General features: G+C 50.6%; 1 protein-coding gene across 6 annotated transcripts; it reads left to right on the plus strand.

Annotated features, from left to right (window-relative positions):
- Positions 1–1,380: 1,380 nt before the first annotated feature.
- SLC4A9 (solute carrier family 4 member 9) lies at positions 1,381–14,512 on the plus strand. 6 transcript variants are annotated; one of them, XM_059174765.1, is made up of 22 exons: positions 1,381–1,636; positions 1,979–2,139; positions 2,416–2,529; positions 2,934–2,989; positions 3,142–3,299; positions 3,560–3,647; positions 4,021–4,175; positions 4,353–4,469; positions 4,640–4,814; positions 4,977–5,110; positions 5,290–5,552; positions 6,442–6,500; positions 6,727–6,915; positions 7,022–7,135; positions 8,339–8,500; positions 8,647–8,825; positions 9,509–9,581; positions 11,056–11,124; positions 11,375–11,548; positions 12,379–12,531; positions 12,888–12,986; positions 14,180–14,512. In XM_059174765.1, exons 1-21 carry the CDS (start codon positions 1,419–1,421, stop codon positions 12,939–12,941), a joined length of 2,865 nt encoding a protein of 954 aa, XP_059030748.1. In that variant the 5' UTR covers positions 1,381–1,418; the 3' UTR covers positions 12,942–12,986; positions 14,180–14,512. The 6 variants fall into 6 exon arrangements, with proteins under 6 accessions (XP_059030748.1, XP_059030749.1, XP_059030752.1 ...); XM_059174766.1 differs by having other exon boundaries at positions 4,353–4,418; XM_059174768.1 differs by having other exon boundaries at positions 1,490–1,636; positions 2,421–2,529.
- The last annotated feature ends 1,896 nt before the right edge of the window (positions 14,513–16,408 follow it).

Consider the following 16,408-nt stretch of genomic DNA (forward strand, 5'->3'; position numbering starts at 1 on the left):
GCGGGGCAGGCAATAAACGGCAAATAAATGAGGCAGATTGTAGTAGTGGTAACTGCTGGGACGAAAATAAAACCGAGAACAGTGTTGGAGACACAGGGCTGGGTGGAAAAAACAAGGTCTCCTTGAGTAGGTAATGTCAAAGATGACACTTATGTTGCTGAGACCCAGTCATGTGACGATCTGGGGCAAAAGCTGTCCTCGCAGAGAGAAGAGCTACAGGGAAGACCCCCAGGCAGCTACAGGCTTTGCATGACAAAGACCAATGCAGCAGGAAAGGAGTGGGCAAGGGCCAGCGGTAGGAGATGTGGACGTAGGGATAGGGCCAGACTGTAGATCTTACACGTCATGACAGAGTTTGACTTTTCTTCTAGGAGTAATGGGAATGTCTTAGGTGAGTTCTGAGAAGAGGAATGTAGCTTGATTACCTTTTAAAAGGATCTCTATGGCTGCTATGCGGATTAAGAACTTTGGGCAAGGAAGGAAGAGTGGAAGCAGGGCAATGACTGCAAGAGATTAGAAAGCTATAGAAATAATTCAGGTGAGACAGGATGGAGGCTTGGAACAGAGTGGAAGTGTGGGAGGCGGGGGAGATGTGATTGGATGCTGGATTTACTTTGAAGGTAGAGCCAACAGGACTTGCTAATAGACCACATTCTCCTTTGTTCTTTGGGCTCCAGGAACTCCTTCATACACACAGTTGGCGCCTCTGTCCTTAATGCCAGGGCAGACCCTAGGGACACTGCTAAACTGGAAAGTTTCCAGGTGTGTTCAGACAAAGGAATTTAAGCCTCAGGCACTGTGTTCTCCTTGAAATGCCTCCTTAGCCCATTTAATGGGCTGGGACTCTTCCTGGTGTCTCCCTTATAGTAGCCTGGCTTCTCTAAGAGAAGCCAGTTACTTATAACTGTTACTTCTGTAACAGACCCAGTTACTTATTAGGTCTCTGTTTATCCAAATGGGTGCCTTTAGGGTATATTGGTGACACTCAAAACAGTCCTGGGGGTTGGTGTTTGTATTTGATACAGAGTAGGGGGCTGGATAATCTGAGGGTCCCAGTCCTCAGACTTGGGCCTGTGACTTACCCCTGTTAATTTACACAAAACACAGTCTAGTCCGATCTGATCCCATAGAAAACGCACACAACATTTTGGCCCCAGGCTGAGCATTTCTGAAGAGCCTGGGAAGGATCAGGTTAGCCTTAAAAATGCTCGCAGGCAGCCAGGGCTGGGGAGAGCAAGTGGGAAAGGGAATGATCTGGTTGGCTCTGGAGTCAGCAGGCCTTGCTCTGTTTGCGTTGTGCTGCTTCTGTGGGGGTGGGGGGTGGGGGAGTGCATTATAAATGCAGCCAGCTGGAGGGCCTCTGGATTCAAAACTTAGAACGGCACTGCTCCCTAAGAGTCTGTGCAGGCCTCCCCAAGATGAAGCTACCAGGCCAGGAGGAGTTTGAGGTCTCCAGTGCTTGTGAAAATGTGCCCACGGGAGAGCTGGACAATGGCACTGGCTCTGGCCCCAGCCCTGACAGCCCCTCTGACACAGACAGAGGGGAGCTGGGAGTACCCAAGGACCCTCTGCTCTTCATTCAGCTGAATGAGCTTCTGGGCTGGCCCCAGGCCCTGGAGTGGAGAGAGACAGGCAGGTGAGTCGGACCCAGGGCAGTTTTAAGGGTTCTTTCCCTTTCCCCAGCTGGGGACTCCTCCATGACCCGTAGCTTCTCCTGTGTGAGGAGGTGCTCTAACCCCCAATCAGGAGTTCCTCTCTGTGTTCTCCAGTTCAGGCCCTCACCCTTCACGATGCTTGGCTTTCAATGCAGTATATTGTGAGTTCCCCTAGGTGAGGGGAGAATGCCTAGGAAGAGGCATACTTTGCACCACTGGGCCCAGGACTCCTCCATGGCCCTACCATCCCTGCCTCTCCTGTGTGCTCCCTCCTGCACCTGGGAGAGTTGGCCTCGATAACAGTCCACTCCTTTCCACCGCAGGTGGGTGCTGTTTGAGGAGAAGCTGGAGGTGGGTGCAGGCCGGTGGAGTGTTCCTCACGTGCCCACACTGGCACTGCCCAGCCTTCAGAAGCTCCGCAGCCTACTTGCCGAGGGCCTTGTGCTGCTGGACTGTCCAGCTCAGAGCTTCCTGGAGCTCGTGGGTACGTGGGGAGCCTTTGCAGGGAGGGCCTGGGCAACTATGCCATTTCCCCAGGACTTCCCCTGCAAATTTCATAACTTTCCAGAGCTCACCCCACCCCACCCCACCCTAGGGATTAGCTTTCTCCATCACTGTGGGGGTAGGGGGTGGGGATGGAAGAATAGAGTAGAGGAGCAAGTTTCCGGAATGGAAAGGGACCTGGGCAGAGGGGAAAGGGAAAGATTTTTGGGGCAGGGAGCTCTCAGGAAAAGGTTGGAGCTCCACCTCTGTTCTTCAGAACAGGTGACCAGAGTGGACTCGCTGAGCCCAGAGCTGAGAGGGCAGCTACAGGCCTTGCTGCTGCAGAGACCCCAGCACCTCATCCAGCCCACAGGCACCAGGCCCTGCCAGGGTGAGAGGACTGTCTTTGAGCCCAGCACCAAAAGCCCTAATCCCTCTGCCCCCTTCCTGGACCAAGACCAGCCTAGCCTTGGCTTATACCTCAACTTGGGTCTCATGGGTGAGAAGAAGTGGAGGTAATGGTGAGGGGGAAAAATGGAGGGGCCAGAGTTCTGGTAAGTGTTGTTGTTGGTAGGCATCGTGCCAGGAGTTTTATGTGTAGTATCTCATTTAATCGCCACAGCCATCATGTGAGGTAGTACCCCAATCAGCCCCATTTTAGTGATAAGAAAGCTGAGGCTCAGAGAGGGAAGCTCCAGTTTTCATCGTTTGTCAGAGGGAAAGCTTGTCAGGAAGCCCTGCTGCCTCTACCTCCAAAGCCCATGCTCTTAGTCACTGCCTAATCCTGTTTTGAAGGGTCTGCCCATCCAAGAGAGGCTTCTCACAGTGAGGAAGCCCCACTGAAGGAACAGGTTTGTGGCCCTTCCTTGGGCAGGGCTGGGAGAGGGGTCAGGGATGAACAGAAGTTCACCCTCCACTTGCTTCATTATCAATCAATATTTTGCCAACACCCATCTCTCCAAATGAGCTCTTGTCCTTCGTGTCTCCTTGAACCCCCAACCAGCGTCAGAACCCCCTGAGAAGGAAGCTGCCTCCAGGGTCTGAGGCCGGGGCTGTGCTGGCAGGAGAGTTGGGTTTCCTGGTGCAGCCCCTGGGGGCCTTTGTGCGACTGCGGGATCCAGTGGTGCTGGGACCCCTCACTGAGGTTCCTCTCCCCAGCAGGTAAGGCTGATGAAAGTGGAGGGTTCTGGAGACCAGAAGAGGGATCTTTACTGGGGAGGGGATTTGGAGGTCTCTGGTCCAGTTCTTTTGGGGGTGAGTGCAGGATGGTGCTCAGGGGTCTGTGGAGGGGGTAGTGGTCAGGGCTGCAAAGTAGGTGTGCACAGGAGTGTACATATGGGGGCTGGTAGCGAGGGCAGAGATCAGGGCTGCCTTATGGGAGAGCTGCCTTTGATATTTCTGGGGCCTGGTTCCTTCTTCAGATTTTTCTGCCTCCTCCTTGGTCCTTCTACACTGGGAAAGGGCTACCATGAGATTGGCCGAGCAATGGCCATCCTCCTCAGTGACCCGGTGAGCTGGGCAGGGGTGTGTATGTGTGTGTGTGTGTATGTGTACGTGTGTGCACGTGCCCACACAGACTTGTGTCAGTGAATGTGCATGTGTGGACTCTAGATGTGTGACAGAATACAGCAGCGAGGCAGAGTATGGTTTTGTGTCCATAAGAATGAGGACTGAAGTTTCCTTTGCTAGCGCTGGAGTCCCCTTATCTAGCACAGTGCTGGCACACAGTAGGCAGCCAACAGGTACTGACTGCATGCATGCATCAATGAATGAATGCTTGAGACGTGTCTGCCTATCTGACTTGGGTCTAGCTTAGAGACTGTGAAAATGCACGTAAGGGTCCAGATCTCCATTTAGGGCCCCTCTGTGCCGCTATCCCTAGCAATTCCAGTGGTCAGTTCGTCGGGCCAGCAACCTTCACGACCTTCTGGCAGCCTTGGATGCCTTCCTAGAGGAGGTGACAGTGCTCCCTCCAGGTCGGTGGGACCCGACAGCCCGGATTGCCCCACCGAAATGTCTGCCTTCCCAGCACAAAAGGTATGGGGATGGGGAACTTCCCACTGTGGTGGAAGGTAGGGGATTCCAGGAAAGGGGTAGAAAGTCATCTTTGGATTCCAAGCCTGCTGGCAGAGACATGAGCAACCACCAGGGGGCAGGGTGCCCAGTCATGTTAGGGTTGGAGATCCTCAGGCAACCTGAGTTCCCATTCTCCAGGATCCTCTCACAACTGAAGGAGGTCCAGGGCCCCTCTGCCCAGCATGGGGCCCCGGCTGAGGACAGGTATGGCCACCAGCCACAGCTGCACAGCCCAGAGTTACAGCGGACAGGCAGGTGAGGTGAGCTGGGGTGAGAGTAGGGTAAGCGTCCTGGGAGGGAAGAAGGGTCACAGGGGCTTAGAGGCATATGCTCACTGTGGAGGGGCTCACCCAGTCCCAGGAAAAGTAGCAGGGATGGGGCGTGGGGTGGGGCCACCTGCGTAACTGACAAACCATGGGTGGGAGGCTTTTTGGGGGCCTCATCCAGGATGTGCGCCGGAAGGCCTCATGGTACCCCAGCGACTTCTTGGACGCGCTACATCCCCAGTGCTTCTCAGCTGTGCTCTACATTTACTTGGCCACTGTCACTAATGCCATCACTTTTGGGGGACTGCTGGGGGAAGCCACCAGTGGTGCTCAGGTGAGTGAGGAGGCGTGAGGGAGGCAGGCACAAGTTGTGGTATTCTGCCAGCCATGCCCTTTAACCCTCCCTGGGATGATGGGTGGGCTTCCCTGGAAACTTGGGTTGCTGTGCTGAGGACTCCAGTGTCCTGTGCGGACGAGGCTCCCTGCTGGCTTCTAGGGGGTGCTGGAAAGTTTCCTGGGCACTGCAGTGGCTGGAGCTGCCTTTTGCCTGATGGCTGGCCAGCCCCTCACCATCCTCAGCAGCACGGGGCCAGTGCTGGTCTTCGAGCGCCTGCTCTTCTCCTTCAGTAGGTAGGAGAATACCCCAGCTATCACCAGACCCTCATGAGCCACATTCTCAGCCTGGTCCTGGCTGGGTCAGTAGAGGAGGGTGGAAACTGTCTGGCTCCAGGGGCACCTAACCTGGGTTAAGTGGAGAGCAGAGCAGCTCTGCCAATTCCTGTCTGTGTTACCCCTCCTGCCCCCACCAGAGATTACAACCTGGACTACCTACCTTTCCGCCTGTGGGTGGGCATCTGGGTGGCCACATTTTGCCTGGCACTGGTGGCCACAGAGGCCAGCGTGCTGGTACGCTACTTTACCCGCTTCACCGAAGAAGGCTTCTGTGCCCTCATCAGCCTCATCTTCATCTACGATGCTGTGGGCAAAATGCTGAGCTTGACCAGTGCCTATCCCATCCAGCGCCCTGGGTATCCTGCCTATGGCTGCTTTTGCCAGTACCCAGACCTGGGAGGTGGGTGAGGGAAACAGGGAGTTTGGCAAGATGGGGAAGGATGCAGGAGGGGGAGGGTTTGTCCTCTTGCTGTCCCCCCTTGTTAAGTTCAGCAGGTTCCTGAATACCTACCCAAAACCCAGCAGCACTTTTCCCCACTCTGGTTTTGAATCAATTGAGAAGTAACAGAGCAGGCCCAATATTGTTTTTTTCTTTCTGACAATGTCGATTGAAGAACATGCTTACGTCTATGGAGGAATGGGCTTCCTAACAATGAAACCGAAATTAGATAGGTTTACGCACTCAGTCATGTCTGCACTGGACAGGGACTGTTTTGCCCCAAAGGAGCAGAGCTAAATGCATGCACAGTGCAGGCAGCTTATTCCCAAGAGCGAGGAGAGGAGGGAACAGAGAGAGGCATGCCCGGCTTCTTCTCTCAAACTCACCAGTCAAACAAATCACTGCTCTTTCCCCAGTCTGAGTGACCAACTCAGGGGGAGAGTGGCCCAGCATATTACTTTGGCACAAATACCTCCATGTGGAAGGAAACAGCAGGGATGGAGACAAGATGTCCTCTCAAGTGTGCCAGACTCTGCTGGGCATGAACAAAACCAGTTCTTGTCCTGGTAGAAACCCATAGATGGTGGACTCATCCATTAAGCAAACATTTTGCTAGGTGTCCTCTATGGCCAGTCCTGTGCTGGGTATCAGGGATACAGATAGGTGAGGAATTTGAAGGGACCAGGCAACGTTCTGAGGAGCACAGACTTGGTAGTGATTGGAGTCAGCAGACGGAGGAGTCAGAACTAAGAACTTTCTGGTTCACTTGGCCCATGAGATTAGACTTCTGAGGGATTGGAGACGGTTCTCAGGGGAGGGGCATATACCCAAATTGTTCTCTGCTTCCCAGGAAATGAGTCTCAGTGGATGAGGACAGAGCCAAAAGACAGAGATGACATCTCAAGTCTGGTGAGGGCCTATTCCTGGGAGGGCCTGGAGAGAAAGGCTGGGAGTCAAAGAAGTCAGTGGTTCCTGGCTTTTCCCACCCCACAGGCTAGGCAAACCTCATAGGTCATAGAGGCCCAGACCTGTGCTGTGGCTGGAGACCTCTTATCCTGGGCCCCTCCTGTCTGAGTGAGTGTCAATTTTTATTTCACCACCTATAACCTCATCCCTGACAACACCCTCCATATAGGACCTAGGCTTGGTCAATGCCTCCTTGCTGCCCCCACCTGAGTGTGCCCGGCGGGGAGGCCGCCCTCGTGGCCCCAGCTGTCATGCAGTCCCAGACATCGCCTTCTTCTCCCTCCTCCTCTTTCTTACCTCCTTCCTCTTGGCCATGGCCCTCAAGCATGTAAAGACAAGCCGCTTCTTCCCCTCTGGGGTGAGTGTTACCTCTCTTTTTGTGGGCCCTGTATATGCATGGGAAAGGGTGAAGAAGGAAGCGGGTGGCGGGCCTGAATCTGACTGAGTGTTCACTGTGTGGCCAGGTGCGCAAAGTGCTCGGTGACTTCTCCTCAGTCCTGGCCATGCTGCTGGGCTGTGGCCTTGATTCCTTCCTGGGTCTGGCCACACCAAAGCTCACGGTGCCCAGTGAGTTCAAGGTGAGAGCTGGGAGTATAAGACAGAGGGGAGAGCAGGGCCAGCAGACAGGACCTTGGAGGAGGAAATGCATAGATCCCATGCTTCTCTTCCTCTGAGCTTCCATTTCCTCGCTTATAAAATAGAAAGGCTAGTAATAATGACCTCACAGAGTTGCTGTGAGGATTAATGAGGCACTACTGCTGACACAGTGGGACAGAATACATGGCAGCTATTATTATAAATTAAGGGTTAAGAAGATGGGTTCTCCTCAGCCAGCCCTGGGTTTGAGATCCTGTTCTGCCACTTCCTAGCTGTACAACCTTAGGCAAATTAACTCACATCTCTCATCAATGAGCCTCAATTTATGCATCTATAAAATGGAAATAATAAATAACAATGGCTTCTACTCTATAAGTTGTCTTGAGCTTCACAGAAGATGAGTGTAAAGCATTTTACCACAGTGCAGGGACGGGCACATACCAAGACCTTAATAAATGTTACTTATTGTTGTCATAGGTTGGCCCTACCCTCTCCACTACTCCCCACTCTCTTCTTTGCCGCCCCCCACCCCCCACTCCCAGCTGCCGGCTCTGATCTGGTAAAGCTGGAGCTCCCTACCAAGGGCACAGGACAATGCACAGGACAAGGCTTAGCACTGACTTAGCACTTAGACTTTGCCTGTGTATTTGGAGACCTCCTCTCCAGGTTCCCCCAGGACAGAACAGGGGGACTCCAACTGGGGTAGCCTCAGGGGCTCAGAATCTGAGCTGGTAACTGGGGTCCCCTCCCCCACAGAGATGCTTATAATAAGAGCAGACGCAGACACACCCTGCCCTGCCCCTGCCCCAGATCAAGGCAGGTCTGAGCCTGAGTAGCTCCACCCTGGTTGGGGACTGGGGATGGTGCTTAGGGAGGAGGGTGCTGTACATCAAGTAGTGTGGGCAGGTCTCACCCTCCATCTCCTCCTCTTGCAGGGCAGGAGGGCCCCTGAGAACCCAAGTGCAGAGCCCCTGGCTCCAGCCCAACCCTTAGGGTGGTCCTGCTCCTACTGCCCTCTTTTAAGACACTGGGAGGCTTTGAACCAGCTGTGCATACACATACTGCTCCTACCTACCATCTCCGTCTTAGAATGGGGGCTAATGGAAGAATGCCAACGCTGGGGTGTATAGATGAGGTACTTCTGGGAGACCCTCTCTAACTTGTCTGTGAACACCCTCTCCCAGCCCACACTTCCTGGGCGTGGCTGGCTGGTATCACCTTTTGGAACCAACCCCTGGTGGCTGAGTGTGGCAGCAGCCTTACCTGCCCTGCTGCTGTCTATCCTCATCTTCATGGACCAGCAGATCACAGCAGTCATCCTTAACCGTGCTGAATATAAGCTGCGGGTAAGGCCTGCCAGGTGAGACCCTAGGCCCCTAGCCCAAGGGACAGAAACACCAGGAGGGGTCCAGGACCTCCCTCTCCCACTCCAGAGGGCAGAGAGCCCAGGTCTGGCTTAGTTTCTCCCTCAATGCTCCACTACTACGTGCAGAAGGGTGCTGGCTTCCACCTGGATCTCTTCTGTGTGGCTGCACTGATGGTGCTCACGTCAGCGCTGGGACTCCCCTGGTATGTCTCCGCCACGGTCATCTCCCTGGCCCACATGGACAGTCTTCGGAGAGAAAGCAGAGCCTGTGCCCTGGGGGAGCCCCGCAGCTTCCTGGGGATCAGGTGAGGCCAGTATTCAGGAGGTGAGAGTGAGAGGTGGTCAGTAAGGTGATATGGTGGGAAATGAAGCAGTTATCCGGACAGCTTAAATTCGAAGCTGGTGACTCCAGAGGGCTCTCACTGCTCGTGAACACTGCAGTGGGGTGAACAAATGGGTTCTGGGCTGAGATGGGTTCTGTCAGATCTTCCCCCATTCTCCTTTGGCCATGGGATAGGAAGGGCCCTTGAGAGGATCCTCCTGGCTGTGAAGGCAGAGGCAGCCAGGGCTGGGTGAGGCCCGCTAATTCCCCCTGCCCTCAGCGTAGGAGTACCTCATTGATGTTACAGAGTTACCATCACAAAAACAATTTGTAACTACTGGAAACACAATGTGTCAAAAGTATACAAAAATAACTTTGAAACTGGGAAAGAAAAGTTTTTATGGCCTGTAAAAACTGCTAAATTTCCATCAAAATAAAAATAAAAACCTATGAGCTTGAGCTGATGGAGAGGCCTGGGACACCTGAACTGAAGTGCCCTGCCTGTTCCTCTCCACCAGTTTTGCACACCGTGCCTAGGTGACTGCCGGGGTGGGGTCCCTCCACTTCCCTCCTGCCAGTGCCTCTAGTAGTATCTGGTCCATGTCTCAGGGCCTGGCACCTTGGGGGCTCCCCCAGAACCCAGCTAACCCTTCCCCCTCCACACAGGGAGCAGAGGCTGACAGGCCTGGTGGTGTTCATCCTCACAGGAACTTCCATCTTCCTGGCACCTGTACTCAAGGTACCTCTGTTAGGTGGGGTGGGGGGTGCAGGCAGGGCAGCACTAATAATAAATAAAGCAAGAACCGACACTGGCTAAATACTTACTGGGCACCAGGCACTGCATTGTTTTCTCCACAGTGGGCCTCATCTGGTCCTCACATGAATCCTGAGAGGCATCCGTACTTCACAAATGAGGAAGGTGAAGGTCGAAGAGGTTAAGTAGCTTACAAAAGATCACCAAGGGAGCTAGTTTCTCAGGTTCATCTGAGAACTCAACCTCTCACCCAGGGGCTTTCTACCCAGTGGAGCAGGGGTGTGGGCATGCCTCCATCCTCTGTGGCCCAAGTGGGATGGTACCCTGGCTCCAGCCTCCCAACTGACCTTAAATGGAGAGTGTGATCATCACACCCCAGAAAAACCTTGAGGCAAAACCACTTCCCTTCTCTCCTACCAAGTATTTGTAGAATACCTGCCATGTGTAAGGCTCTGCTAGACACTTGGGAGAAGGGGGCAGTGCACAGGAAGGGGCAGGAGTATTGAAAAGAGATATGGAGCTAAGCCCCTATTAGTAACATACACACGTGAACAAAAATTAAGTAACACGTAATCACAGAAATGTTCAACAAGCCAAGGCAGCAAAGCAATCGAGGGCATGGAGAATGGCATACAAGAGTCATTAGTGAGGAGAGGTTTGGGGAGGGAAAGGTCATGGAGCTGGGTAGAGCAGAGTAGTTGAAAGAGCCAGATGGACCAGATCAACTGCTTACTACCTAGGTGACTCTCATTCAGCAGATATTTACTGAGTATAAACCATATGCCAGGCACTGTTCCAAAGACTGGGGATAACAGTAGTGATCAAAACAGACCATCCACTGCTTGCAGTCTGGTGAGAAAAGACCCATGAAAAAAAATTAATAAAATAGGATGATTTCAGATAGTGACTACTCCTAAAGAAAAATATAAGAGGGTAAGGTGATTAAGAGTGCAAGGGGTCTACTTTAGATTGAAAGGTCACACCCTCCTGGGATGTCAAGAGATGAGTAGTAAGCAGCCTGAGTAGTAAGAAGAAAGTCAAGAAAGGGCATTTTAGGTGGAGGGAAATAGCAAAGCAAAGCAAAGGGCTTGCAAGGGGGAGGAAACACACTTGGGCATGTAGAGGGAAGGAAAGGAAGCCATAGAGCAAGAACAGAGAGAGCAGAGAAAAACATGATAGATAAGACTGGAGAAGTAGGCCAGATAGTAGAGAAGTTCGCTGAGACTCTCTGAAATCCAATTCCCCCTTTTGTAAAATGGAGACAGTTAAAGAATTTAGCTCCTCCGACTGTCTTGAAGATTCAGTATCAGGCATGCAAAGTCAGAAAAGAACAGAAAGAGCTGGGTAGGCTTAGATGTGGATGCTGGAGGCTGGGGTTGGAGCCTAAGTGAAGGAGGGGGGGATCTGGGCAGCTTGCAGAAGTGAACTCCTTTGCCAGCTCTCTGCTTCTTCCTACCAGTTCATCCCAATGCCTGTGCTCTATGGCATCTTCTTGTACATGGGGGTGGCAGCAATTAGCAGCATTCAGGTGAGCTCATTATATGTACCATGCAATCCCACTCTTCCTCTTGTTTCCTGCTGCTATCTCCTGCCTATACTTGCCAAGTCCTCTCCTATCCTCTTTTCTGGACTCTTCTGGGCATAGGACTCTGCTGCCCTGCTCTGAATGGGGAGGGTGCCAAGGCAGTCTTCTGGCTTCCCCCTCATGCTAGGCTTGGATAGCTAATAGTGACACCCAGGCTGAGTATCCAGCTTTCCTCTTCCTCTTGTTCCCCTAGTTCACAAAGAGGGTACAGCTATTATTTATGCCAGCAAAACAACAGCCAGACCTCCTGCTCTTGCGGCATGTACCTCTGAGCAGAGTCCACCTCTTCACAGCCATCCAGCTTGCCTGCCTGGGTCTGCTTTGGATAATCAAGTCTACCCCTGCAGCCATCATCTTCCCCCTCATGGTGACTTGGGGCTGGGTTGGGTAGTGTCCTAGGGATCCAGGGAGACTCTGAGTCTGCAAGGGTGGCCAAAGCCTCCACAGGAGGAAGATTCTCCCCTTCTCACTTGCCCTGGCTCTGCCTGGTTGGGAATCTTAGGACAGAGAAAGGTAGCTGAGAGATACCACAGATAGGCTAACCCTGGGACACCTGATTTAACTCCATTTCCAACCTCTTTGAGTTCAACCACAGACAGAGATATGAAGAAAAAACAAAACAAAACACCACAAACGGAGTCCCTGGGAGAGGCAATACTGGCGATTCCGTTACTCAGTGAGGAGATGACACTGGTGGTTTCTGGTCTTATCCTTATTCCCTGAGGAAGTTAAGAACCCTGGGCTTCCTAGTAGGGCCAATCTGATTACCATATCCTGGCTATGTGGCTTCTAGAAAGGGTTTTTTTTTTTTTTAAATTTTAAAAAGATTTTATTTATTTGACAGCTGGGGAGGGGAATACAGCAGGGGGAGTGGGAGAGGGAGAAGCAGACTCCTAGCTGAGCAGGGATCCCAAGTTGGGGCTTGATCCTAGGACCCTGGGATCATAACCCAAGCCGAAGGCAAACGCCTAACAACTCAGCCACCCAGGCACCCCTCTGGGAAGTTTCTAAACTCTCAGGGCCTCAGTTTCTTTCTCTATACAATGGGAGCAATTATATCCATCTTGTAGGAATGTGTCAGCATTAAGTGAAGCAATACACGATGCGTAGGAGATAGGAAGTGCTCAATGCGTGCTACTGCTGCTCATGTTTCGCTGCTTTCGCTGACAGCCCTGGACCTTGTTTCTAACCCTGCAGTTGCTGGGCCTGGTGGGGGTCAGAAAGGCACTGGAGAGGGTCTTCTCACCGCAGGAACTCCTTTGGCTGGATGAGCTGATGCCAGAGAAGGAAAGGAGCATCCCTGAGAAAGGGCTGGAGCCAGAATATTCACTCAGTGGTGACAGTGAAGATGTGAGCCCCAGATGGGCCCTCTCAGGAGAAGCGGGCAGGGGCGGGGAGAGCGCTTTTGTACAGGAGTCATCCCTAAAGTCTAATCTTTCTATTAAACCTGAAGATCTGATCAACACAGTCATTCCCCTTAGGTCCTCACTGACACAGGTACACTGAAAGGGTCAGGGAAATCTTTCTTTAGAGGGAAGGGGCCCTGGTTTATGAGTCCGTCTGGGTTGAAAGATCTGGGGACAGCTCTGGTGGTCTTTTCCAACCATGATCTTTGTCTCAGTGTGGGTGTATATCCTTTCTCTTTCTGGGTCCCTTTCTCTCTGCTCTGTCTATTCCCAACTCATCTTGGGATCTTTCTTTTGCAGTCAGAGCTGATGTATCAGCCGAGGGCTCCAGAAATTAATATCTCTGTGAATTAGCTGGAGTAGGAGTTTGGCAATAGACTCCAGGAACCTGAGCATGAGGTAAGGATATGAAGGAAGTGCCCCTGGGGTCGAGGATGGGAACGTGGGGGTCAGACCTGGGAAACCTCCAGTGTGCTGGAGGTTTCTCTTCACGTTGCAGTTCCTCTTAAACTCCAAAGTAGTGGAGGGAAGAATGAAATAAAGGAGGGTACCTGTGCTTGGCTACCTGTGGCACTGAAGTCTGGCCACTAGAGGGAGCTCAAGCTCACGCCAAATTGGATGTAGAGCTGCAGGGCTGGGGAGGAAGGGATATATAATGATCTAAGTATGGTAGGGAGTGGGGAGGAAACCAAGTGAGGGTACAGCTCCCTGCTGCTTTCCTTTGCCCAGGAGGCCACTCCCTTAGGCTTCTGAGAACCACATTCCAGACAAGTGGAGGGATTCTTTGCCATTCCTTCCTTTTTTTTTTTTTTTTTTTTCCTTTAGTGGAATTCTTTTATTTTTTAATTATTTTTAAAATTCTTTTTATTTTATTTTTATTTTTATTTTTATTTTTTTTGATTCACAGACCTGTACCCCTGGGGATAAAAATATATGTTTATAAAAAATAAAAAATTAAAAAACAAACAAACAAACAAACACACATTCCTTCCATTTTTTAAAATCCATTTATCAAAACAGTTTATGAGTACTATACTTAAGGAGTATCTAGATATCAGAGATATAGCGGTGAGTAGGATAATCATGGTCCCTGACCTCATCAGTTTAAAATCCACCAGGAAGGATCAGCAGGGAGTTGCTGGAGTGGGATGGTGTTGGCTAAGGCAAGCACCAGCTGTGGGAGCAGAGAGGCCTCTAAACCCTTCTTGGAGGTGGTGAGGGTGGGGTGGTGGGAGTTGGAGAAGAGGAAATGGTCCATAACTTGAAATTTGAAGAAAAATGAAGAATGGCCAGAATAAGGTGGAGGGAAATGTTCTAGGCAGAGGGTGCAGCATGTGCAAAAACCTGCCGTTTTTTTCTCCTTGATAAGCTGAATTCTCTTCTGGGTCATAGAAACCCTTCCATCTATGCCTTTCCAAGCTCAAGGGCCCAAGAAGCCCCATCACTTGCAATGGAAAATTCTAGAGGGCAATTCAGCAGCTATCCCAGAACAAGATATGCTGGGCTTTCCATATCCCCTATAGCTCCTTTGCACTATTCTTTGATCTACTGTGCCCCTGAGTACTTACTCTGACCCCACTGTCTTCTCTCAGTTCACAGGTGTTACTTGGAAGTCTGGATATTGTTGGCTTTTGGCTTAACTGCCAGATATTCAGTTGACTGGAACCAGTGGGGCAGGACTGGAGGGCAGCTGGCCAAGATTTCCATTACCCTCCTGAGCAGGGGTAGAGAGTGGCAGGGATGGGGCACCTGGGTGGCTCAGTAAGTTAAGCAGCTAGCTACCTTTGGCTCAGGTCATGATCCCAGGGTCCTGGGATGGAGCCCCAAATTGGGCTTTCTGCTTAGTGGGGAGCCTGCTTCTCCCTCTCCCTTTGCCTGCCGCTCTGCCTACTTGCACGCGCGCGCTCTCTCTCTCTGTCAAATAAATAAATAAAATCTTTAAAAAAAAAAAAGGAGAGAGAGGGACGCCTGGGTGGCTCATTGGTTGGGCAGCTGCCTTCGGCTCAGGTCATGATCCCAGCACCCTGGGATCGAGTCCCACATCGGGCTCCTTGCTCAGCAGGGAGCCTGCTTCTCCCTCTGCCTCTGCCTGCCTCTCTGTCTGCCTGTGCTCACTCGCTCTCTCTCCCTCTATCTCTGACAAGTAAATAAATAAAATCTTAAAAAAAAAATAAATAAAAATAAAAAATAAAAAAATAAAAAAATAAAAAAGGAGAGAGAATGGCAGGGAAAAAGCAGGTTTTCTGGTAACCCTGGGGGACTGACCATACCCCATTCATCCTCTACCCCGTTAAAGGGACCTGGAAACCCTTCCCAATTTGAACTTTCTGTCCTCACAAATTCTTTTACAGAATCCGGGGGTCTCTGTTGAATTCTTTTCAGTTTGCAAAAGGGGGAAAAATCTTTCCCAGGAAAATTATTCCTCTTTTTAAAAGTTTTTTATACAGGGTGCCTGGGTGACTCACTTGGTTAAGCAACTGACTTCCACTCACGTCATGATCCTGAAGTCCCAGGATCAAGTCCCACATTGGGCTCCCAGCTCTGCGGGGAGTCTGCTTCTCCTTCTGACTTCCCCTCTCATGCTCTCGCTCTCTCTTATTCTTTCTCAAATAAATAAATAAAATCTTAAAAAAAGTTTTTTATACATATAAAAACAATCCTTTTTTTTATTATTATAAAAGTAAATGATGGGGTGCCTGGGTGGCTCAGTGGGTTAAGCCTCTGCCTTCGGCTCAGGTCATGGTCCCAGGGTCCTGGGATCAAGTCCTGCATTGGGCTCTCTGCTCAGTGGGGAGCCTGCTCCTTCCCCCCTCAACCGCCTGCCTCTCTGCCTACTTGTGATCTCTGTCTGTCAAATAAATAAATAAAATCTTTAAAAAAATAAATGAGATTAGTGCAAAATATTAAAACACTACAGAAATAAATAATTTTGAAATGAAAACCATACCAGTGATGATCAGTGTCCGAATTTCAGTGTATATTGTTCAAATTTATTTCAAGGGACATGTTAATATTTTCATTAAAATGAGATTATACATTGAGTTCTACAACATGCTTGTCACTTGATATGTGTTGAATATTTTCTCCATGCCAATACATATCTACGTTTCTTTCTGTAATCTGCATAGAGTGAAACAACCTAATAATCTAAAAAGGTACTGTATGTAAAAAGAGTATATAAAATGTCTTCTGGAATTACAAGAATTTTTTTTTTTAAAATTTATTTATTTGTCAGAGAGAGAGAGAGAGCGAGCACAGGCAGACAGAGTGGAAGGCAGAGTCATAGGGAGAAGCAGGCTCCCTGCAGAGCAAGGAGCCCGATGTGGGACTCGATCCCAGGACGCTGGGATCATGACCTGAGCCGAAGGCAGCTGCTTAACCAACTGAGCCACCCAGGCGTCCCATTACAAGAATTTTTTGAAAGCATATACTTCGGAGTGAAATTAAAGAGTCACTTAAAAGAGAACACTTGTGTATGTCAGTTCATCTATGAATTCTAAAGTTAAAAATTATATTTAATCTAGTATTTTAGTTGTTTTAGTCAGGAAGGTTGTTGAGGAATTTTAACCTATACAATGCCAGAAGTGGAAATTCTTTTTTATTTTATAACATTTTATTTTTAGGTAATCTCTACACACAATGTGGGGCTCAAACTCATGACCCTGAGATCAAGTGCTATTCGCTCCACCAATTGAGCCAACCAGGTGCCCCAGAAGTGGAAATTCTGACAGGTCTTTTTAATGTCTTAAAGAAGGATCCTAGGGGTGCCTGGATGGCTCAGTTGGTTAAGCATCTGACCCTTGATTTCGGCTCAGGTCATG

This window comes from Mustela lutreola, chromosome 5 (assembly GCF_030435805.1).
Source record: "Mustela lutreola isolate mMusLut2 chromosome 5, mMusLut2.pri, whole genome shotgun sequence".
NCBI classification, from domain to species: domain Eukaryota; kingdom Metazoa; phylum Chordata; class Mammalia; order Carnivora; family Mustelidae; genus Mustela; species Mustela lutreola.